Source organism: Ruditapes philippinarum, unplaced genomic scaffold, assembly GCF_026571515.1.
Source record: "Ruditapes philippinarum isolate M1 unplaced genomic scaffold, ASM2657151v2 ctg63_1_1_1_1, whole genome shotgun sequence".
Lineage (NCBI taxonomy): Eukaryota > Metazoa > Mollusca > Bivalvia > Venerida > Veneridae > Ruditapes > Ruditapes philippinarum.
Genome location: NW_026866221.1, coordinates 424,526 through 450,326, shown reverse-complemented (window position 1 = coordinate 450,326; position 25,801 = coordinate 424,526). Strand labels below are relative to the sequence as shown.

The 25,801-nt window shown below is 30.8% G+C and overlaps 1 protein-coding gene across 5 annotated transcripts in view; it reads right to left on the bottom strand.

Annotated features, from left to right (window-relative positions):
- LOC132731809 (zinc finger protein basonuclin-1-like) overlaps nt 1-25,801 on the bottom strand; it is a 76,484-nt gene that overhangs the window by 33,229 nt on the left and 17,454 nt on the right. For 2 of the 5 annotated variants that reach the window (XM_060718074.1, XM_060718073.1), the window contains 2 exons: nt 14,985-15,087; nt 409-429 (listed from right to left, as the gene is read on the bottom strand). In XM_060718074.1, coding sequence (XP_060574057.1) covers nt 409-429; nt 14,985-15,087 — 124 coding nt within the window. Of the gene's footprint in view, nt 1-408; nt 430-14,984; nt 15,088-16,570; nt 17,265-25,801 lie in introns of those variants that run through there. The other 3 variants (XM_060718071.1, XM_060718072.1, XM_060718075.1) reach the window with 3 other exon arrangements.

The window sequence follows — 25,801 nt, the reverse complement described above, 5'->3', positions numbered from 1 at the left end:
AATCAACAGTATAGAGTATGAGAAGATGATGTTGATGTGGCAGGCTGCATCTATTATTATTGCAACTTAAAGATGTAGAATTAGAAATTGTATTATTTTTGTTACAAATTGAAATTTTGTAATTACATGGTTACATAATAATAGTATGTAAAAACACCAAAATGTAAAAAACCTTTCTAATAAGGTTGCCCTAAGATATTTGTAGAAGTATATTATGTGAAAAAGGTGATAAAGAAAAAAATAGCATGGCTTGAGGAACCAAAAATACAACAATAAGAAGTTTTCATCCAATAATACATAAATACATATGAAAAGAAATAGACACAAAAAATAGACAACAGCATTTTATATCTACACCAAAATAATATAAACAAAAATTGACATAAAACAAAGTTGGCAGTGACTTACCATATGCATCTGATTGTATAGCTAATAGAAGAAAAGAATCTACGTTAAAAATAAACTGTAATATGTGAACATGACAAACTGATCACTTTGTGAATGTTAAGAGTGACAATGAAGCAAATGTGGACAGAAAATATTTAAGACACTTCACCTTTATTTAAACAATAATTATGGCTGTTGTTAATTGTGTTAATCTCTTAATTTATTGTGTTAGAAAGATGTTTTATATTTTCCTTATGATTTTCAGATAAGTTTCAAAAGAGTTAAATTTTATTTCCCAATTTTACTTTTTCCATATTTATAACACTATACACATATTTAACCTATCAGGACAAGTTTGTTGGTATTTTACCACCTCTCAGACACATTTATTACTAAAGGTCTTTTTAATTACCTCTATTCTAGTCGACCATTGTCATCTAATAATGTCTTTATTAAGTGTCTCAGTGGAATCTCCATGACAGAAGACAGTGTAGTCAATATTGACATTGCTGTAATGTCATAAAAAAACTTTATCTTTGAGCCCTCTAATATAATTCTTCTAGGGAGCACTTACAGGACATAACTTGGCAATATTTGTTGAGCGTAAGCTTAAAACATGATATGCCAGAATACCAGTGGTCCTCATAAAACAGTTTGGTCTATCTATGAAAGTCTATTATGCAAATTACTGCCGATGTACACTGGTGACAATACTTGGTCGACAATAACTTCAAACGGAAGCTGCTAGTATTTGATCGTCGTCAAGAGACGATGATACGCTAACAATATTATACTGCGAAAGCATGTTGTCCCAGGACGACATCCTTGATTATGATAACGGGTTGAATGTTAGTAATGATGAGAAAGTATTAACTGCACATGATAAGTTTTGTATCCATAATGACCTTTATGATGTATTCTCCAAAGATACATAATTTTGTTGACAAATGTCAGTCAATTTGACAAACTACAGTTTCCATACATATAGAAAGCCCTTGGGAACACATATTGCATAAAACAATCAACTAACTTTGCCAAATATGATAAACTTATAGCATATATACATAAATGTAATTTAACAGAAGTGAAATGAAAAATATAAAATCCTGTACATGTTTCGATTGATTCTAGTCACAAACTTATGAACAATAAATATTTATGTAAAAAAAAGACTTGCAATGCCAATGAAATACTAAAATGGTATGACTGATTAATCATTTGTGAATGATTTTACAGACTCAATGGCTATAGAAAATAATATTTGTTTGCTGCTTTTTTTTGGCCAATTCTTACACATTTTTGGTCAAACCTCAGTAGTAGTCCATCAAATAACTAACCAATAATTACCATTTCTCTGCTAGTGACCAATTACTAATGTAACATCATTTCTGAATCAGGGGTTAGAGACAAATGGTCATTAGACTCAATGTCCAGGATAAAGTGTTAAGGAGCTTTTTTGTCTCACCTAAAGATCAAACCAACCACGCCTGAATTACAAAGACAATGCTCACCCTCTTGAGTGGGCAGACAAAAAATGTAACTGTATGTAAGTTGTTTACCTTGAACAAATACATCAAAATTATATATGAATTTATAGAATCAATCTAAAGCAGAATATTTACATTTTCTGATAATGTTAACCATTACTGTTAAACTAGTGAGTAAGAATGTGAAGTTTAAATAACATGAAAGGCAAAGTAACAAATACATGTAGTGTAAAATATAACACAACAAATTTTATTTGTTCACACATATTAATTCAAATAAATGTTTTTTTTTAAGTTCTAAAAATTTAAGTGCACTGGAAGGAGTGCAAATGCTGTATAAATTAAAATTCTCAACTGTACAATGTTCAAGTGATTCCTTTCATCTCTTCTTAAATGACAAAATGTGCAGTAAGTAAATCAATCCATTAAGTTTTACTGCTACCATCTTGGAAATGAGCTTGGGGACAGGTGCCCCCTTAATTGGTTTCTTCCTGGTGTTATCAGCATTATATCTTCTGGAAATCAAGTTGCTACCAATCAAACAGATACTGGAATGATCCTAATCATAAATCTAAAGCCATTACAAATTAATAGCTTGATAATCATCAGACAGCAATTGAGAAAGCCATGAATGTTGCTACTGTTGTACTTGTAATGTGTTATCCAAATGAATAAAGAATTACTTTAAACACTGTGTCTCCCATTATAATATAAATGCAAATGTTACTAGAAACTTTACCTCTTTATTTTAAGTCCTTGTCATATTTGAACAGGACTAATTCAAACATTTGAGATGTAAAACACATTTCATTGTGTTATATGTTTTAAAGATTCAAGTTCTATAACAAAGCTTATTTGGAACAGAAAATTTACAATATTAGACACATCACTATTTTTTGAAAATTCTTGTGTGACTGGAGTCACAAAATTCTTGGCAAGATTTGCTCTCCCCATTTGAGTACCTCAGAAAAAAAACACAGCCTGGCAGCTGTCTGTTTAGTTTCATCTTTTCTGTCTTGCCACAAGTTTGTCAAAAGTTCATGTCGATTCTACACTCCTCTCTAATCTATCAAAATGTACCTGTGCCAAAAATCACCTGCTTGTTAAAACCAGAGACAAGAGTGGCTTGGTTCAAGGAATTTTGTTCCAATAAACTGACATGATCTTCAGCTTATTCTAATAATCAAGTGAACCAGCTTCTTGGGCAAACTGACAATTTGAGAAAATATTTGATGTGTACAATGTGTAAACCACTAAAAATGTTGACATTTTAAAGAAATTTGCAGCAGAAATTCCATTACTTCTGAATAACTGACACATTCTTTCTTATACAAATCTTGAGACAAATCAAAATAAATATATGCCATATGGCAAGCTCAGACTTATTTTTATGATGCATTTTGCAATCCTAGAAAATTGAAAATATTTAGAAGATTAAACAAAAAGAAGGGACATGCCTTTTCATGAAATACATTGTTTTTGTCCATGTGAATTTTTTAAATAAGATATAATAACTTAGATACATCCTATCATAAACTGTCTTCTTTCTTTATAGATGCCAAGGTGCCAATATATAACTTTGAGCAGTTGAGAATCAAAACCTTTCTTTGAACAACTGTCTGACTGTCACTAGGAATGGCATTACACTGTTTCAATAAAGCAGAAATGCTACTTTAATTTAGTAAATTACTATTATTTAACAAGTCTATGTTAGGTTACTAAGGTATACATCTCTTTAATATGCTCAATGGGTGGGCATATGCATCTCTTTAAAAAATTGTGCTCATGGGCCAGTGTATGCATCTCTTTAAAAAATTATGCTCATGGGCCAGTGTATGCATCTCTTTAAAATAATTTGCTAATGGGCCAGTGTATGCATCTCTTTAAAAAATTGTGCTCATGGGCCAGTGTATGCATCTCTTTAAAAAATTGTGCTCATGGGCCAGTGTATGCATCTCTTTAAAAGATTGTGCTCATGGGCCAGTGTATGCATCTCTTTAAAATAATTTGCTCATGGGTGGGTGTATGCATCTCTTTAAAATAATTTAATCATGGGTGGGTGTATGCATCTCTTTAAAATAATTTGCTAATGGGCAGGTGTATGCATCTCTTTAAAAAAAATTGCTCATGGGTGGGCATATGCATTTCTATAAAACAATTTGCTCATGGGTAGGTATATGCATCTCTTTAAAACAATTTGCTCATGGGTGGGTATATGCATCTCTTTAAAACAATTTACTCATGGGCGGGTGTATGCGTCTCTTTAAAATAATTTACTCATGGGTGGGTGTATGCAGCTCTTCAAAATAATTTACTCATGGGTGGGTGTATGCATCTCTTTAAACAATTTACTCATGGGTGGGTGTATGCATCTCTTAAAATAATTTGTTCATAGGTGGGTGTATGCATTTCTTTAAAATAATTGGGTCATAGGTGGGTGTATGCATTTCTTTAAATTAATTTACTCATGGGTAGGTGTATGCATCTCTTTAAAAAATAATTTACTCATGGGTGGGTGTATGCAGCTCTTTAAAACAATTTACTCATGGGTGGGTATATGCATCTCTTTAAAATAATTTGGTCATAGGTGGGTATGTGCATTTCTTTAAAATAATTTGTTCATAGGTGGGTGTATGCATCTCTTTAAAATAATTTGTTCATGGGTGGGTGTAAAAAACATTCCAATCACAAAAATACTCAGCAACAAGATCCAAGGGAGGCTATAAATACATAAATAATCAGAATGTTTAACAAATTTTTTGTATTTTGCTGAACTTATTCCTGTTTATCCCATCAACAGTTGTTTGGGACATCACCTCATGGCAAAGATAGGATATGACAAATTTCATATCTACCTATACACGTCAGTCATTTTTCACTGATTAATAAACCATATGGATTCTTCAAAATGCCACTGTTTTCTCTTTCAATGTTACTGCTTTTAATCTAATGCTCTGAAAAATTCATTTACCAGATGCTCACCTTGACAAAAAACTTAAGTCTTTGATACATTAAACATATTCTTTGAAAATAATAAATAGTATACATTGATCTCATAGACAAGAAATCTGCTAGGGTTACCATTTCGACAACATCTATTGTTGTCAAAATTATGTCTTTGTAATATCTAGAACTCATTAAGAATTTCTACAAGTACAATAATTATCATTTCCTTTACTTTTTTTAATACACATCCATTTCCTTTTGTACAATATTTATTTATATTTCTAAGAACAATTTTTATTAAAATTTCTTTCTGTACAACTATTATTAATTTCATTATGTACAATTATTTTCCATTTCTTTATGTACAATTCTTATTTATTTCTTACAATCATTATCAATATCTCTGTATATAAAATTATCATGAACAGTTATTTATAATGTCAAAACAAGCAATTAGTGCTCTTATTATGGCTCTCATTTAGTCAATAAGTATAGGTTAGTTTTTATTAATATGTTTTAACAAATAAATAAAATAAAAAAAAATAAAACTAACATCAAAGTATTTTCAGGTTTTGGAGCAGTTATTACAAAGTATAAAGTGATTTTTAAGTCTAGAAAAATCACTGAACATGTCTTTTTGGATTAAAATACATCCATTCAATAAATATATTGAAATAAAACAGGCAACATGAAAATTTAAGAGGAGCAAAATGGTGTACCATTCAAATATAAGTGTTTTTTTGTTTTGTTTTTCATGTAAAATGATTTGCAAAACAATTAACACACATTATATAATTGAGACAGTGGATATACATTGAATCAAACCCTGAATGGTATTTTTTCTTTTGTAGACTTGATTAATAATTTTATGTAATTAAACAAGATTTGTACAGGATAAATGTTTTCAAAATGCTGCTCCTTAATGACATAAATAAAAGCAAACATTTATTTTCATCTTACCAGTTTAAAAAACTGAAAATTCCAAAGTTGGATTACATTAGATAAAAAAATGGCAATCACTTTCCATACTAAATCGTCCTAATTTTTAAAAAAAGACCTATTTAACTTGAAAATTATTTAAACAGATACATGTATTGCCAAGGCAATATTCACAGAATATCATCAACTAATTAGTTGTTTACAATTGTTAAAATGCTTCAAATGGTATCTGTTGATTTTGTGGAAATTTCCAGGAAAAATTTGCCTCTATTATTCTTGACAAGAGTTTTAATTTGTCCACTCCCATTTACAATCTCTTGAGAGTTGAAAGATATTATAGGACAATGTCTAAACAAGTCAACCTAATACTAATTTGTTAGAGACCGTCCCCTGAAGGCAGTTTATAGTTTAACCAAATGACTGGTAATAAGCCCAATATATGACAATTGACTTTCTGTCCTTAACGTCTCATTATCTAGAGCTAGTAAAGAGCCTTCCAATAAAACAGCATTGAGAAGCAAATTAATATGTTTGAAATATTTCCTCTACAAAACTGGTCATTTTGTTGGTGCTTTTTTTGGGGGGGTGAAATATGACATTGTCAAATTTTGTATGAAAAGTGATCAACGAGGCAATGAAGGATTTCTGAACAATCCTGCAAAATAGCAGTAATAAGAGAGGGGAGGAAGAAAAATTGTCGTAATTAAGGCTAGGGTATAACTGACGCTAAAACCAAAGCTATGAATCGAAAGTCGTTACGGAAATATGACAGTTTTGGATAAAAGTTCACATCGAATCACTTAAGTCATATCATTCAAAGGAGACATTATCGAGACAAATATACCCTATGATATTGATGAATAATTACTCTGACAGAATTATGGAAATTCTGTAAAATATTGAGGTATAGAGGTCAGCACTGATGTCGTAAGAAAATTTACGACATGACAGGCTAGATCACAGTCTTCCCATAAATGGACGTCAAAATTATCAATTTGTCATATTAGCACTATTGGGCACGTAGGACGGCTGATTACTAATCAGTTATTTGTCATGCAGATGTAAAAAGGAAAAATATAAAATGATCACCTTTCTTGCTGATCTTGTAAATGCTCATTTATTATTCATTAGAATGAATTAGTAAGTTAAATCATTTTAAAATATTACATTTGCAAGTCATTGACTGATTTGATCATCTTCATGTCAAACTTGCCATTTAAAGTTTCAGAAAATGGTTGGCTTTTTTTTAAGAAATGGATACAAATGTTTTGATGGCTAATGGATACATTTTAAAAGCTTCAGTTCTCATATTTTTGCAAGAATTAATATGTATCAAAATGTTTCAAAATACGTATTAACAGACCCTTTAGCAAATTAAATGAAAACCTTATCTTGTTATAATATTACTGGCAACAACGGGAAATGAACTGTGATGTAAAATTTATGCATTGCCTATTGTGTTTTTATTCAGTATTGTCTCCCCTGTTTTAGTTAGTATTGTCTCCCCTGTTTTAGTTACTGGTAGTATTGTCACGCAAAACTTCTGAAAATTTTTCTCTAAGTCTTTTTATTATCACTATCTTTATACACACTCTATCATAGCTGTATATCTTTATATTTTGTTTAACTTCAGTAAATATTGTACATCTATCAAAAACTCTTTATATTATATATATATATGCTATAACCACTACACCACAGTGGCCTTTTCGTTTTCTTTGTGCTAATTGACTTTATATATTTATGTTATTTTTAACTTAATTGTGACATCATCACTTTTATTATTACAGTGGTGAGTTATTTATAGCTACTTTTATAGCATACTGGACCAGCAATCCAAACACCCATGGTCCGAGTCCTTGCTGTAGCGTGCAGATTTTTTGTGTGGTCCGAGTGCTTGCTGTAGCGTGCGGATTTTTCGTGTGGTCCGAGTCCTTGCTGTAGCGTGCGGATTTTTCGTGTGGTCCGAGTCCTTGCTGTAGCGTGCGGTTTTTCGTGTGATTTTTGTATGTATAATTTCCAGCTCATGACTTTCTTTTTTTCATTTATATATTTTTTATTCATATATATATAATATCTCTCTCTTTAAAACTCATTCTCAATATGTTATTTTGTGATCCTATAAATGCTGATTTTTTTTTCTTCCTTTAAATCTCAAATCCCAGCTGATATGACATTTTATCTTGTATATTTTGATTATAATGTTATGATACTGTTTTTTTATAGCAAGGTCCTTCAGTGCCTCAATATTAGTGCTGCAGATAAGATCTGCAAGACAAGATCTGTATAAAAGTATATGTATGTATATATATATATATTTATCATGTATTTGTGTGTAAAGGCAGTTAAGTGTTTATGCCTGTAGGAAGAGTCCTCTGCCAAATGACCTGGCACCAAGCTGATAAGCCTACTGATAAGACATGAAGCTCTAGTCAATCTGATACTGTCTTTGTATAAAACATTCTTCAATCAAGTGCACCCACAGCTTCTGTAAATATAGACTTGCTCAAACCTCTAATCATGACGAATATTTACAGATCTTAATTTTTGAAATTAATTACATACATGTAGAAAAGAAATTTTGAACATTTTTTTACAATAATAATACCTCAAACTTTCAGAGAGAGAAAACAACAGCATCAACAAAAGTGAAGTTATAATTATTTTGTGGTAATATTGAGCTTATTAATTCCAACCTAAATGGGTCAATGTTTAATTTATACAAAAAAAACTAAACAATGACCCATTTAGGTTGGAATTAATGTTTCTATTTTCTGCAACAAACAATTTGCTTTTATGAAGATAAAAACATAACAGAATAACTGAATTTTAATACCAATACCAAACAAAATGACCGATATATTCTATACAATATAGATCTACTAAAACATAATGACTGATATATTCCATACAGTATAGATCTACTAAAACATAATGACTGATATATTCCATACAGTATAGATCTACTAAAACATAATGACCGATATATTCCATACAGTATAGATCTACTAAAACATAATGACTGATATATTCCATACAGTATAAATCTACTAAAACATAATGACCGATATATTCCATACAGTATAAATCTACTAAAACATAATGACTGATATATTCCATACAGTATAAATCTACTCAAACATAATGACCGATATATTCCATACAGTATAAATCTACTAAAACATAATGACTGATATATTCCATACTGTATAAATCTACTAAAACATAATGAATGATATATTTATTACATACAGTAACAAAATAATAAACTCACAAATATTAGAAGGACTTATTACTTTTAAATATAAATAGAGCATTGAGAAGAATGAATAAATTTATTATGATGAGATGATTATTATAGATGTTTCATGCTGTTTAGCCAGTCTATGTCAGAGCCTGTCTTTTATCAGTCAGATAAGGTAGCACATAAGCCCAGGACATTTACCAACTTCTGTTTACCTGAACCAAAATGATGGCTTGTTGCCAAGGAAACCGAATGTAAACATAATTAGGACTTCCTGATAGAAATTTTTAACACACTCCAACACATGTTCCAAATACTTGATGGCACAAATGGCCGGGAACATAATTATGTTTGACAGAGAATTATCTATGTGATTTTCCTGCAAGACTTCAAAACCTTTTCCGACTATTTCTCACAGAATGCAAGAATTTTGAAGGTGCTTAAAAATATGACAGTTTGGAATGAATTATTCAAACGCTGGCATGAATATCTTCTGGTGCAGAGATTTTAAACATTTTGTTAAAATTAAAAAAGGTTTCCTCAAGTCATAGTTGTAAACCTATAATTGTTAAATCTCTACATATAATAATAAATTTATTTTGATTATTTTCTTATGCTTCATGTTGACAAATAAATTTATGATTATTTATTGCTAGCTAGTGATAAAGGAAGTAAAATTTATAAAATGTAATTATCTCATCTAGTTACATTACCCTCTGTTAACCAATAATCAACACAATTAAATGCTTTAGGAGAAATTATGTGTAACTTTTCCATCAATTCATAGTAAATTTCTATGCCCTTTTAAAAAGTCGAATGACATGTGTCCTGAAAGGTCGGTAGATCTAATCTCATGAAGTACAATCAAATAAAACACAAATATGGCCAAAAAAATCTCCAACACAGTAATGAGACTGTCAAACTGTCTGTAAATTCTGCCGCAATTTGATGTCATGTTTGATCGGTTGATACCAGTATGTCGCACCGTGATCAGCCAAGTGTAAACAAAAATGACGATTAAGTTCCGTCTTCTACTTTATAACAGTGATGACGGATCATTTTATGATGTTGGCACAGTACATTGACGGTACAAGACAAATATAATTGGACGGCAAGTCTAAGAAATTGATGATCCAGCCGTCATCGTTTGGTCAACGCATCTATCATTGGTCTCCAAATGCCAATAGTCAAGTGACTGTAAATATCTAACTTTACAGTCACAGTTTGACCACAATGTCTTTTACCTTACATTGCATTCCCCGATTATACTATAATTATAAATACTGCACCAATATCATGTCAAAATTTCAAAAAGATCTGATATTTTCTTCACCAATGTCTCAAAATCTATTGTTAATTTCTAAATGTAATAAAAAAATCAAAACAAAACATTTTCATAGCTGTCATTTTGAGGAAACTAGCTAAATACTTGTATAAATATTTTCAAAACTGCTGATGAGAAATGTCATAGACACCATTTAAGTATTTATATTCATTTTTCATGAAAATGTTGCTGAATTATTTGTGTGACAAATATGTCCTTTGATACCAGAATCTCAGCTATGTTTACTCAGTCCCAGTCAATTTTTTCTTGTTACATTGCATGCCAGCGGCTCATAAAATCGAGGAACAAATGAAATTTCCTCAAGTTGTATTATCCAAACTGTCCCTTGTAAAGCAATCTCCCATCACCGAAATGAACAAAAATAACATGTGTCACCTTGGTATGATAAATAATCTTTTACTATTGATCCGCAACAATTTGTGATAGGAAATTAGGGTCGGGGAAGAAATGCCGGACATTAATTTAACTGTCGCAGTATCACAAGACATTGATATGACTCACGAACATAAGTATTGACAATTTTAATTGTGTTTCTCCAAATACGGACATGAATTATGCCATGAGACAAATGATAAATTCCAACAGACACTTCAATGATTGATTTTTTCTCGAGATTCAAGGGAAAATAGCAAGTGTCGCAAACATTTTATTTTTTCCCCATTCAAGTGAGCTTTTACTATGAATTGGAAAAACTGTTTGATTTTTATTTTGTCTTTGTGCAACTTGGCGGAAAATCTATTTTCTGGACCATGTCTTTTGTCCCATGTGAGTTTAGATCCCATTTACAGAAGCAATTGTTTGTCAATTGTGATCGAGTCTTTATCTTTTATATTTATCTAGAGACCGAAAACAAGTCTTCCAGTTCCGTAAAATGTCACTTGACAGAAACTGCTTGAAAAGAAAAATGTCTTTTTTATCATCTTTTATAGATTTACCTATTTTGAAAACGTAAAGTTGGACAAAATAAACTTCTGTCATAAACTTAACGTTACAATTAATTGTTAAGAGGATACCGTTAATTGAACCAGCGAGTGTTAGAATAATTAAAGTCATTTACTTTGTCGCTGTAATGTGATCAACTTGGTATAATTGTGTTGGATGACTGTCACAATGTTTCTTGACAATTAATTGTTCCAACATGGAGTGGAAGACAAAATGTCAAATGTTACAAAGGCCTGGATGCATAATTTTGCGCACCTTAGTGCAGGGTTGTGCATTCTATTTTGAAGTAAATAATTTCATATTTTAAAACAATCATCAAGTTATAGTCATATTGAAGGACTCCAAGTATAACACTAAAATATTCATCTTTATAAAGAATCATTCATTTTATTTTTATTATATACACTTAGCTTATAATTTCATTTCATCAAATTTACTTTAAAATTTGGAACCAAGGCAAGAAAAACTTTATTCATAATTTAAAAAAAAAATATTAGAATGGTCAACGTGCAATTATCTATCTCTGAAATTATTGTTTAAACATATTTAACTGGTAGGTGATAAGTAACACAAAAATCAGCTTTACCTGTTTATGTTCACTAAGTAATTTCTTATTAATTTGTCTAACCACAATCTTTTATTTCACATTTAGATAATTACTGTATGTTTCTATCCAATAATTGTCAATATTGCATTTACAGTGAGATTATCATATCATTATCAAATGTTTTCAGTATTCTTATTTAGAATAATTATAATTTAAGATGAAACCATACATCAAAAATAAATTCAATATTGAGATAAATGTACCATTTCTGGCCTATGACACTAACTTGTTTGTCATGCTTTATAGTAATGGCTATATTTATTTATTACACTATTTCAAACTGTCTCAAAGCCCCTGTTGTCTGTCCCAAAAGGAAAATATTTTTACGATGCTTTCTATGTGCAGTCATCGCCAGAATATTAAGAGGGCAATGAAACATGATGAATCCCTCAATCTTGACATAGTACCATCACAAATTGAGAGCATGGCAGCAATTTATGATGTTCTGCGACAAACTAAATTGTCCTAAAACATCCTTTATGAATTTAGTATTCCATCCTACTCGAGGTGAGCCCATAAAATCCATGTAAAACTACAAATTACGGCAAACTTTCCCTCTCAAAAATGTCCGCTATGTTTTTCATATTGATCCAAGAGTATTTTAGAGGACTGTCATTGAGCGTCATTTGTCTGACTTAGATTATAGTGCAGCCACGGCAAATCTGCCAAATTATATCTTTCTCCGCCATATATGTACGGGATCTGTCTAATAAATATAGGGACACAAATGGGTCTTAAGCATTTAAGTAGGGATGGCGTTTATAAATAAATGTTAGAATGACGTGATGTCCCTGCCACTATAAAGAAATTCACCATAATAGCTCTCTCGGAGAAACAAGTTTTATAAGACAGGACTAAAACACTCGACTCTTTCTGGGGGCGGGACAAAACATGGTACATTTATTTTTCTAAATATGCTTTTTCTGAAATTATGGTTTTTGATGAATGCTGATGGTTACAGGATCTTAAAGACGGCCATTATAACAGTGGATCAGGCAATTTCTTGGGGCTTGTTTCCAAAACAAGGCAGAATACTTTATATGACTTCAGTAAAAGGAGAAATAAACCAGTCATTTTTGTAATAAACACAACAGGTCTTCAGGAATGTAAAAGGCTTTGGTAGGAAAAACAAATAAGACCAGTCGGAAGGGAAATGAGAAAATATTAAAACTAAGGTAAACAGGTTGATACAAAAGTAATGTCAACTTCTAACATTATATCACCATTTTAATTTATGACAATTTGATTAATATTTTAAGAAACAAGTTTCATGTCTATATTTTACGATCAAATCCCTAAATTAAAAAGACTCTATTGAGTTGTTTTTTTTACCGGAAAAATGGCTTTGAGATTTGATGTAGGTCTGAACCAACAAGTTGTGTGCAAAAATTTCAGATCATTCACTCATTGTAATTTTAAATTTTAGATGAAATTCTGATTAAATTTCTCTTGCACATTTTCCCCCAGTTTTTTCAGAGCCCCAGTTGATCATCTATTTCATAATTTCATAATTTATTTTTCTAGTATTTTTGACTTCGATGGAACTCCTTTTGAACTAAAACATTTGTTGGAAATCTTGGCTACAGTACTGTTCAACCAAAAGTTGAATTATCAATCCAAAATTCAAACTATCCCGAATATTTTGAAATCATTTAATATTTTTATGCATTGTTTAAGAACTATACATTTGAGAAATTAAAAAAAAAACACAACAACTTATTGGACAAAAATATTATTGTAAACAGGAAGTAAAATATACTTGTGTAAGTAGAAGAGGGTAAGCCCTAGGCTTAATGAGGGCCCTTTCAGACACTGATAGTACAGACCCCATGAGGCCAGCTTATATCATCTACTTATTATACATATATATGTGCAATATTTTTAAGCAAAAAGGAATAATCCATGTTAACCTAAGTATGTAATCATGTATTTTCGGCTATCATAATCAACCAGTTGTTTATTTGCTGATCAGATAAAGGACTGGTTGGTAAATAGTTAGTTGGTATGGTGTCAATTTTGTGTTGACAAGCAACAGTTTACACAGCCAGTGTTGTATTACTGTTAATATTAGCCACTGTGGGGGTTTAATGGTAAACTTGATCATACTGATAAAGTGACACCATCACATCTGGAATGCAGTTTTTGCAACTTTTTTTACTTCAATATAATAAGTATTTTGTACATTGCTATGAAAAATTATTACTGTAATAAGAATTAATCGATGATATAGGTATGTAGTTTCTCATGAAATTTCACTTTTTTCAGGCTCCTTGCAGCAACTTTTGTTGACTAAGTTTAAACTTACTTTCTCTGTAATATTAGTATGGAGAAATCAAATACATCAAAATATTAATGTTTTGAAATTACAAATTCAACAGAACTTATTTCTTATTCACTATATATAATAAACTTAAATATTATTAAACAAGCCATACAGGGACTTTATAGGTTTACTGGAAGAATAATAATTAAAAAGAAATTAAGTGTAGCAACAAATAGTTTATATCTACTTGTATATAGTAATATATATATATATTAATAATGATTAATTATACCTTATTTAATAAAATACCTGATCATCTTCCATACAATTCATGAAAAAAATGGCATATTATTATTTATATTTTATTTTATGTCAAAAAGAAATTTTTAATGCCTGTATTTACATTCTAAGCATTTAGTATTAAGGGCATTCAAATACTGTCACCATCTGAAAATTTAATGACTCAGATATAGATATCAATATAAATTTCTTATTTTTCATCTGATAATTTATTAGCTCCCTCCTTGTATTCTGTCATTCAAATCCTATTTAATAAAAGATTTTAATATTTATTTGAAATATCAACAGCAGTATTTCTATGGACAAAAAGTAATGTTTCAATGTAAAAATGTAAAGTTCATATGAATTAGACAAGAAGGTAAATAATTAAGTATAGTATAAATCTAAAGTTCTAACAACCCACACTTTATCTAAGTAGTAAAGGAATATTTTTAAAAACATAAATAGGTTTTCAGGGATAGTCCTAACTCCCTATCTCATGAGAATACTTTTTGGAAAGACTAGAAATAATATATTAAACTTACCATGGGCAACCCAGCCATGCTTGCATGATTCACACGTACGTAGACAGCCCTTGGATGGCAGGAAACACTCACAAAGACAGCTTGGTGTTGTACATCGTATGGCCTGAAAAAATAGGCGAGGTGGTGTTGATGAAATGTATTGCAACACTCGTCGATATCTCTCGCTTTTTGCAAGTTCATGTATGGAGCCCTGTGCTGATCCAGTTTCGACCATTATTTCTATTTCAAAAATTTCTTTTCTTCTAATTTCAAGTTACTCAATATCTTTGCTGATGTCAAAGTTAGATTATTATAACAATCACATAATTGCTTTAAAGTAATCATAAAGTCCACATTAAATCATGAGGTATCATCTTCTTCAATACAATAATTAATATTTTATCTCCGTCAGAGAGAAAAATGTTGAAAAAAGGCAGTCGTATGATAAGCCATTGGGCTTTTATTCCAACTGAAAATCGTAAATTTTTATAGCACTTTTGAAGGAAAAGCTGTTATATTAAAGTTGTTTGAACTGTAAGCATCAAAAGATGTTATAATTTCTGAATGTTTCACTCCCCAATTGTCTTCAATATAAGATCAGCTGTTCTCATTAAGATTCAAGCTGTAACCAGAACCAGATTTCAAGCTTTTAAAACATTTCCATAATGTTTTTGTTGAATATATAAACAATCTTTTTTTCTGTTCAATTTTAACAAATATTCCTTACATTTTGTTTTAAAAATGACAATGTAATTTAGCTTTAATAATTACCAGTCTTTTCTATTTCATTTTTGGTAAAAGTTTAGATATAAATAGGTAAAAAAAGAGAAATCTTATACATAGGTGTTACAGATTCTTAAACTTTATTTCTTTATAAAATCCATATCTGTAATTTTTCAGAATTTCAAATAACAAAACCACTTTCTTTCCATTAAAATTTCACCAAACTTTCAGCTTACAAAGTAAATAAAAACAACAAACAAGTGCTCAAGTACATTCATTTTTTCAAAGAAAAAAAACACACAAGACATGAGCAGTTTTTAATGACCCCTAACCCTTGTTCATGAACCAATGATATTGGAGAGTTGTTACAAGTAATTTTGCCTGTCAGATCAGGCATTCAGCTACATGGCTTCTCCCATCTTCAAAACTGTTAAGCAATTATAATAATCAATTTACCCTCGCCCCTCAATATTCAACTGTAGTGAAGCACAAACACTTGCCAAAATGTAGAATAGGTATATCACGACAAAACTTAACAAACTAATAATCCAAAATTCATTTCAAACAACAGCAAATGTTACAAATATTTGTATCTTATCCAAAGTTCAAATTGATGTGCAGCAACAATCTATTTATAAAGTTATTGTTAAAAACCAAATTATTATTTTATTATCTAAGGTGTTCACAAGAAAAAAATTCACATAAGTTTGGACTGAAAAGCCATATTGTACAGTTAGTGGCATAAAAAAAACTCCTTTGAAATAAACACAAACTTTATATATAACAATTTATAAATAATCAATCTCAAAGTTTTCAACTTAATATGTTTATCAAAATAAAAACACTCAAAAATGTATTACAAATGAGAATGAATGTGACTTTACCTTTTTACATGATATAGCATCCATGGAAACAGTTTTCTCAGGCATTTGGTGAAGGTATATTTTCCAAAGAAGAAAAAAGTTCAGAAGCACATAAACTTGTCTAAAGCCAGGTATCCCCTGATAAACTACAGGTTATGTTTATTCTTTAAAGACATCAATCATTATCTGTACCTAATTATGATAAGCTCCCTTGCTTAATTCTCTTCTCTTTTTTTCTTTCCAGTGTAATGTCTTTAGGAGCTCAAAAACTTCCTTATTTTCTTTATTAACTTCATTTAATTTGTGTAAAATTGCTAATTAACTAGTTTACAATTTTCTTGGAGAAAAAAACATTTAGTATAGTGCCAAGAGTCAATTTATGATAAAGTTGGTGAATAATAATCCAGAACTGTTCCTGTGACAAATAGTTACATTGCGCGTTTGTCAATCAAACAAACATGAACCTGCCCCAATCAATCAAACATAGCCAAATGTCCCACATGTGCTATGGATATAGAGGAAGAACACCAGCCTGATAATATCCACAGATGTCATATGTTAATTATTTATCATCCCCAACACTGTCCTCTCTGTCCAATAGGAACAGTCCTTTGGTATTTATTAGCCTCGGGCTGGGCTAAGAACTTATCTTTCATCATCTCAGGACTTTTTTATCTTTTTTTTCCTCTCCTAAGAAATATTTCCTTCTACCTTTACTTCTGTCACAGTATGGGGTATTGGACAAAAATCTAGCTGTCCCATACAAGGATACAGAATAATATTGGAGAATTGTCTGAGTCCACATTCAGTCTTCTTTGGTAAATATATTAAAGCTAATAAATGAAAACCCTGTAAGCCTGTTAGGTAAATAAATTATTCTGTTACATTTTATTTTATTAATAAATCTAATCATCATTGAAATTGGAAAGTCATAAATTGATAGCCTCCCTTTACTGTAAAATCTGGTTCATTTTCATATCACAGTGGGGAAGTATGTCTTCTATAGTTTTATGAGAAGGAAACAAGGCTTATTTTGAAATAAAACAATGAATAAAGAAAAGCAACTGCCATGGCAACTATTCAAATGATCATTTTGAGAATTACTATACCCTGTTGTAACTGTGATATGCCAGGTATATTATTGATGCAACCAATGAAATAAAACAGCTATTATTTTGAACTGAACATTTCTGCCTATCCTTTATTATAATGTATATATATTTTTTTGCATTCTCTACTTATGACAATGCAGTTTTGTTCTACATAACAACATAAAGATTTTTTTTTAGTCATACTAAATAAATGTGACCTTTAGTTATGTTTTGCATTATTTTGCTACCAGTGATTATGATAATTAACATTCAATATCATGTGTACATTAAAAAAAAAACAGAGCAAAATGTCTCACTGAAGCATCTTTAACATGTGATGTAAATATATACATAAAGTTAATTAAACTGTTAAGTTTGTTTTTGTTTTACAGTTTCAATTATTGTATAATATGTGATCAAATGAAAAGAAAAAAAACTCATTTGAACTTGGAATAAACATGAATTTGATGAGAAAGTGAAACCCAGTTGAGAGGCGGAATGTATTAAATTTGTGAAGGAATGCCAGTGATCCCTGCAGGAATGTTTTGAGCTCTTGCAGACCTACCAATGTCTTTGTCCAGTGATATCAGTAGAGACATGTGATCCATACAGGCTGATAAACTACCTCCATATGTCCACTCCCCAGGGGTCAATCTTATGTCCACTTTTCTTATCACATTAATGACATTCACAAACATCTTTGACAAAATTAGTTGCTTGATCCACCAGCTGATAAGCATTTTTTTAAGGTTCTGTGTAAAAAATATTCATAAGAAAATGTTTGATTAATAAGACTAAGATTTTGATCAAATCTGATGGACATTAACAGATTTTTTTTTTATCATGAACATTCAATCTCATTTCTTTAGTAATATATATGCTGCTAAAATAATAAGAACTTTGGAAAAATTGACAAAAGCCTTCACAAGATATTTGAAAGAAGGACAATAGCCCTTCCATGAAATTAACATAAGGGGGGGGGGGGGGGTGGCTCTTGTCCTTTACTCAGAACCTTTTTCTACATGTCTCAACAAGTGTGCAAAGTCATCTAATAAATTGGTAAAACAATGAACTTATATGCCAGCCAATGAAAATGTTTGATTGGTATTTAAGCTGAAATTAGTTCCTATGATATGGACTTCATGACAGAACACTGCAATTTTGAAGACATTGGAAATATTGCTGTCATAACCTCAAATTATATTTATGAAATGACTCGTAGAAGGGAGACTCTCTGTCTCCCTATTTTCGTACACTTAATTGTTTTTCTCAGATCGTGTTTTTCAAAGATAGCAATTATGTGTCTCCTAGGAGAGCTGGTCTCTTTTGGAGGTTTATTCTAATGCATGCTTATTAATACAAGACTCGTATGCGACCCTCGTGTAATCGTGAAGGTGTCACAATAATCACATGAAAAATACAGTTGTAATTGACACAGCAAGATGGCACGAAGTTAGTACCATGAGTGCCATATTTTCATTGGTACTTTATGGCATGGAATGATATTTGGATAGACAAATAATGCAAGATTGGGGAGATATAAAGACAATAACCTATTTGTGCTGTGTTACTGTTACCATAAGAGCTGAAAATGATAAAATATAATAAGATTTGTCAAAACTTATCTCAGAACTTTGTCTGCCCCAAGATGACTTATAAGGCCCTGAGGACATTCTGAATGCTTGAAACTGGCACAAAACATGAAAGGTTTCGGTCTTTTCAGCAACAAAACAATATGTCTATTGCTATTTTTGAAAATGGCAATTTACATAACAATATAATGGGTAACAGGTTTTGTTCTTTTATTAAATCTTTATGACCATCTTATAATGAAAGTCATATCTTAAATTTGAAATAACCATATGCATATAGTGAAAACCAATCTAATCTAAAACAGAATATTTCACAAACTTTTGTGTTAGAGTATGCCTTCATGTGTTTATTTGGTATGCCTTATTAATGAAAAAGCTTGTGACACGACTTCAGATGTTGACAACCTATTAGTAGTAAAATAAACCATTCCACAGGTTATGGTCAACTTCTACACATGGAATATCTAGACTCCCAGTAAAAATGGTTTGAGCATATCTGTTATTAATATAAAACATGATTGTGCTATCTATAAAACATACAGTATGAATAATATCCAGAGACCCAATATTTACCAAGAATGACTATAGTGAAAATTTAACTTCATATGTGTGTGACCAAAATTCCATTTCAATTTGATAATTTATCAATAAGTTTTTTAAGTCAGTGATAAGAATTTTATAATTTCCCAGTACATGAACAAATGTACAAGGAAATCATGAATGACAAGCTTGTTTGTGTTCACTGGTTTTTAAATATTTCCAAACTGATCTTATTTTAAACTACCCTGGCTGAATCACTTTGGTCATAATTAATAATAAGGATTATTCTTACATTGCCTTTGTCATGTAATATGCTGACATCCAAGGCTCAAACCCTATATGTGTCATTAATTAATGGATTACTGCAGGACAATTACACATATGTTGGTGGTGAATCTTTGAACCAATCATGTCTTTAAGAACAGACAACTCTATTACAAACAGATGTCACTTACATCTAAATGTCTTCAAGTTCACCTGAATTATCTCTGAAAAACAACCCAAATTATCTGCATACAATGCAGAATTCAGTAAAAAGTTTCATGTCTATTGGCAGTAAAATTCAGGTTATTCATATAATGCATTTCAAGAGCAAATACTAGCTCATTTTAGTGGGCATCAAATACATGTATATGCAAGTTGAGGTTTTTTAAATCAAGTTTCACAAACTAATATGTTTGAATGATTGAATAAACTGATGTAACAGTGATATAGCAGTAAGATTAAAATGTTTATTAACTTTTAACATTGATGAATATATATGTAAAATGACTCGCATCTCACCAGCACTGATTCCTAAGAACCAAATGCCAAAATTTTTACCCATTCACCCTTCCCCTTCACCACTGTATGTTTGAATCTCATCAGGGATTTTGGATTCTTTCATGTGGGGAAGCTATCCAGCTAGCTTACAGAATGTTGGTGGTTCTATGCCCTGTTGTGCCTGAAATAATGCACATAGGAGCATCTGAGATCTTCCTTAACCAGTTAAGCTGTAAACTTGCAATATGACCAATATGACCTTTACTGTGGTAGTGCCATGTAAAACCCAACCCAAAAACAAGACACCATCACCTTGTTTTGCATGAGAAGTATTGTTGACACAGTTTTGTAACTAAAAAAAAGTATGGAAAGGCATGTTATTAGTTGACAAATTTTCAACTTAACAACACATTGATAAAAAAAGAGTGCCTTAAGGGGAGATAAATCAGTAAGAAAATAAATGCTGCAAAGGCATGCGACTTGATAAAACACATCTATATTAAAGTCGGAAAGTGTCATAATATAAGTGTTTAAAGGAATTCAGTCCATACTTTAATGGTTGGCAAAAAGCATTTACCGTTTGCAAAGATTTTTCTACTTATTTAGTTATTTTGGCAGAATATTCAATTAAAATATATCAAAATGAGATTCGTCATCAAGAAGCATCTTTATCATAACAGAAAATATGGATGTTTTTCAGGCAAAGTGTCATAATATCAGATTTTACGAAGAATTTTGTGATATTTTAAAGTGTGCTATTTTTAGTAACACACCGATATTGGGCAGACCAATATTGGGATATGAGGGCAGACCTAGGTAAAGTAGGACTCATTGCAATGTGAAAGTTAATATCAATCTATTTTGATTCCGTGGAAAATTTAATAGATTAGCTCACATATTTTTAATACATTTTGACCTTTTGACGTTTTTTCGAGGTTTTTTGACATGATGGGACTGAAAATAATTTTTCCAGTTAAATGTACCATTTGATGAAGGTTTAGACCTAATAATCTATGTGCAAAATTTCAGATAATTCGCGCAATTCGTTTTTTCAAAAACGAATTATTCAAATCGTAAAAAATGACCCAAAATGAAAAGCGTTTAAACGCTTTTCACTCAAATCGGGCTAAGAAAAGCATAAAGATACGTTTTTCAATTCATTTCAAACTATATTTTTTAACTATCTTTGCATATATTTCTGTTTAAAGTGTCCCAGCTCATTTATGTAAGAAATTCAAATGTTATGTTTTTAGGCTTTGAAACCTCAGTGGAGTCCCTTTAAAATAGGAGTGAATACGTTTTTAGAAGTGCTGCATGTTGAGTGCGAGATAAGCCCATGTGAGATAAGATTTTCCAACACCGCTATTTTTAGTAACATTTACGGATTTTTCTATCTGGTAAGTGAGAAATATATATATATTAAGCCATTGGTATAGATACATCCAACTTTCCAAAACTAACCAGTCTCAAAAGGGAAATAACTTGGAAAAACTGACACTTGCCAAAATGATAAGTCAGTGTAGTATAGTATGACATCACTGGTATGGATATAGCTTAAGCTATAATGTAAACATTGGTTAACCAAACCAAAAGTGTCAAAAATGAAAAGTCTGGGTACACTTTTTTATTTTAAAAATGTAAAAGTTATGAAGCCAAACAAGTAACACTTAAAAACTTTTTCAATTTGTCAGAACAGTTGAACAACACCTACTTTCAAAATCCTTAAACGGGAAAATTGATGCCTTAGTTAAATAACTTGTCATAATCATGATAAAAAATTAACTTGCTAGAATCAGTATAACATACATATCTCAAATCTCCGATGTTACTAGTGGAAAATAGATGCCACAGTTATGTTACTTGTGGAGAACATGGATGTTGTATTAGTTAAATAAATGATTAAATTATGAAACCATTGGTACAGATAAATCAAACTTGCTAGAATAAGTTAACATTGAAGGGACAACAGTTTAATGCCTGGGGGACATGAAAAATTCAAAAATCATGGAACAGAAAGAATATTTTGATGGACATCAAAAGGTTTTAATGTTTGAAATCAATTATACTTATAGTAAACATTAATTGATCACTATGAAGCAGTTAATGTAATCCTATGATAACTGCACCTATTTTCTCTATTTTGGTAAAGAATTACCTTATTGTGATATAGTTTTAAAAGAAACATTGCATGTTTAACTTAATTAAACCCACTTCACATCTTTCTGAATGTAATCTTTTAGCACACACTGATGTTAAAGAAGACTTGATTCATGTCCGTTGTGGCTTGAAATCACTGTACTATCACAATTAGCTAGGTGATTATTGTGAAATTGGATTAACTTTTACTGCAGGGACAACCTGAAATCATTAAACATTAACAGGTTACTGGCTCATTTATAATGTATACTGTTTTCGTATTCTCTCACTGTGATGTGATTTTTGAAATGTCATAAAGTTTGGGGTAGATGGCAAAGGTCTGGCAATTCTTGTCATTAAACATGCTCTGTGTTTGCTAGTCTTTAAGGCCCAACAGAAATCATGTTTCTTATCCCATTTAAAGCTGCAATTTCATCAATCAGTTGATAAAAATGTACATGTACTTATTCTTGAATGCATGTTTAGGATGTAATCTTGTTTCCAATCATAGATGAAAAATATAACAATTTTCCTATTGAAAAAAAAAAAATAGAAATATGTCATCAGGAAACCATGATTACATAAGTTGGGCCTAAGGTGGGTTTTAATTGCCAACAAGGGTATAACTAACTGTTTCCTACTAAGCTTCTACACAGTAAATTTTTCAACAGGCATCATATCCCATATGGGACCAATACTTTTCTGATTGTATAGAGACAGTGGGAATTTTTCAATTTCTTATGCAAGCAATTGATTTCTACTATTTTTGTTCAGTGACAATTAATTACAGTATAAGAGATCAAGTAACTTTTTATTGTTTTTTGAAGACTAATAGCTAAGTGACTGACTGTACACTAATCTCAAGGAATGGCAGAACGCTGCGATAGATTTAAGGTTTTATAACTATTTTACCTTGAAAAAGTTTGGATAATAAAATAATAATAGTAAACTCTTTATTTAACGAAGGTAACTTATTAAGACCAATACATCAAAGCATTAGAGACAACACATATACAATGGATAAAATGACAAACAAGAAGTATCTTTAAAAAGATACTCGGACGAAGTAAAACTGGTTAGCATGCAAAAATAATTTGTTACATGTATTTCTAAGTTTTCAATACAAAAAGAAATGTTAGCAGTGCTTGCATAACAATGACATAATAATTATTTCTTGTAGCTAAGAAAATGCCAATTTTTTTGCTAACATTTGAAATTAAATTATAGCATATTTATACTGATGATTATACGATAACTTTTTTTAAGGTGTCTCTTTAACTTGTTTTAAGTTTGACTTTATAAATTTTGTAATAATTTACAAATTAACCAAAAAGTTATAGAACTATCCTCATTCTTGTATAATATATTTTACAACTATCCTTAACATTTTGTTTTATAGTGACAAATCTATCCCTTACATTTTATTTTAGAGCTTTCCTTAAAATGTTATTTTAGAATGGTAAGAACTATCCTTTACATTTTATTTCAGAATAATCTGTCTTTTATACATTTTATTTAAGAATGATTCACTGATTTCAGTTTGCAATTCTAAAATGACCAATAAAAATTATTTTTGTATTCAGTCCTTCCCTGTTAATTTTACAGGAAGTACAACTGATAAAAGATGGACTTTGTCCGAAAGAAATATTTTGCTGAAATATCACAATTGAATGAAACCATCTTATGTCAAGCCAGAGACAAGAAAACAAATTAAATAAAGCTGGCGAATGCAAAGCAAATACATGCGAGCATCTTGGAAAAAATACTTGTATCTTGTTAACTTAAGTTTTAAACTAGAAATGTGTCATCATGCCACGGATGCCCCCGCATGCAGCCAAAATTTCAGATGGTGCATTAATTATTTTTTTCATTTTAAGTTCAAAGCCCTCAAAACTTTTCAATGTTAACACTAACCATTTTCATACAATGTTCAAGGCACTGAAATTATTCAGTCTTAACCTTTTAAAAATAGCATATTGCATATTTGTAGCCAAAATAATGGCTAAAAGTATGAGTGCTGAAACTGAAAGTTCAAAATTTTTCCAACATTCAGGAAAGATAAGTTTGTCTATAATCATTGAACCACAACCAAATTCAAACTTAAACTGCTTATTCCTTAGATGTATCTATATTATTTTCAAAAAGAAAGGGACATAACTGTGCCAAAAAATCATCAAACCATGACCAAATTCCAACTTGACCTGCCCATTCCTTTGACATATCCATATGTCAAAATTAAGTTGAATATGTAACACTGTTGGGTAAATAATGAACAGAAACTGTAAATTTCATATTATTTTCAAAGTGAAAGGGGCATTATTCTGCCAAAAATCATTGAACCATGACCAAATTCGAACTTGGCCTGGGCATTCCAAAAACATATCCATATGTCAAATTTGAGTTGAATGTGTTGTACCATTGGGGAGATAATAAACGGAAACTGAAAATTTCATATTATTTTCAAAGTAAAAGGGGCATAACTCTGCCAAAAATCACCGAACCATGACCAAATTTGAACTTGACCTGTATTTTCTCATGACATATCCATATGTCAAGTTTGAGTTGAATGTGTTGTACCATTGGGGAGATAATGAACGGAAACTGAAAATTTCATATTATTTACAAAGTAAAAGGGGCATAACTCTGCCAAAAAATCATCAAAACCATGACCAAATTTGAACTTGACCTGTATTTTCTCATGACATATCCATATGTCAAGTTTGAGTTGAATGTGTTGTACCGTTGGGGAGATAATGAACGGAAACTGAAATTTCATATTATTTTCAAAGTAAAAGGGCATAACTCTGCCAAAAATCATCGAACCATGACCAAATTCGAACTTGACCTGTATTTTCTCATGACATATCCATATATCAAATTTGAGTTGAATGTGTGCAACCGTTCTTAAGATAATGAACGGAAACTGATGATGACGGAATGACAGAATGACGGAAGGACGGAAGGATGGAAGGACGGAAGGACGGAAGGACGGAATGACGGAACAGGGTAACACTATATGCCCCGGCCATTACATGGCGGGGGCATAAAAAAAACACTTAATTATATTTAACATAATGCACTTAAAACACAATTAAAGGGAAGACTATTGAATTTAGCAAAAAACAAATCCC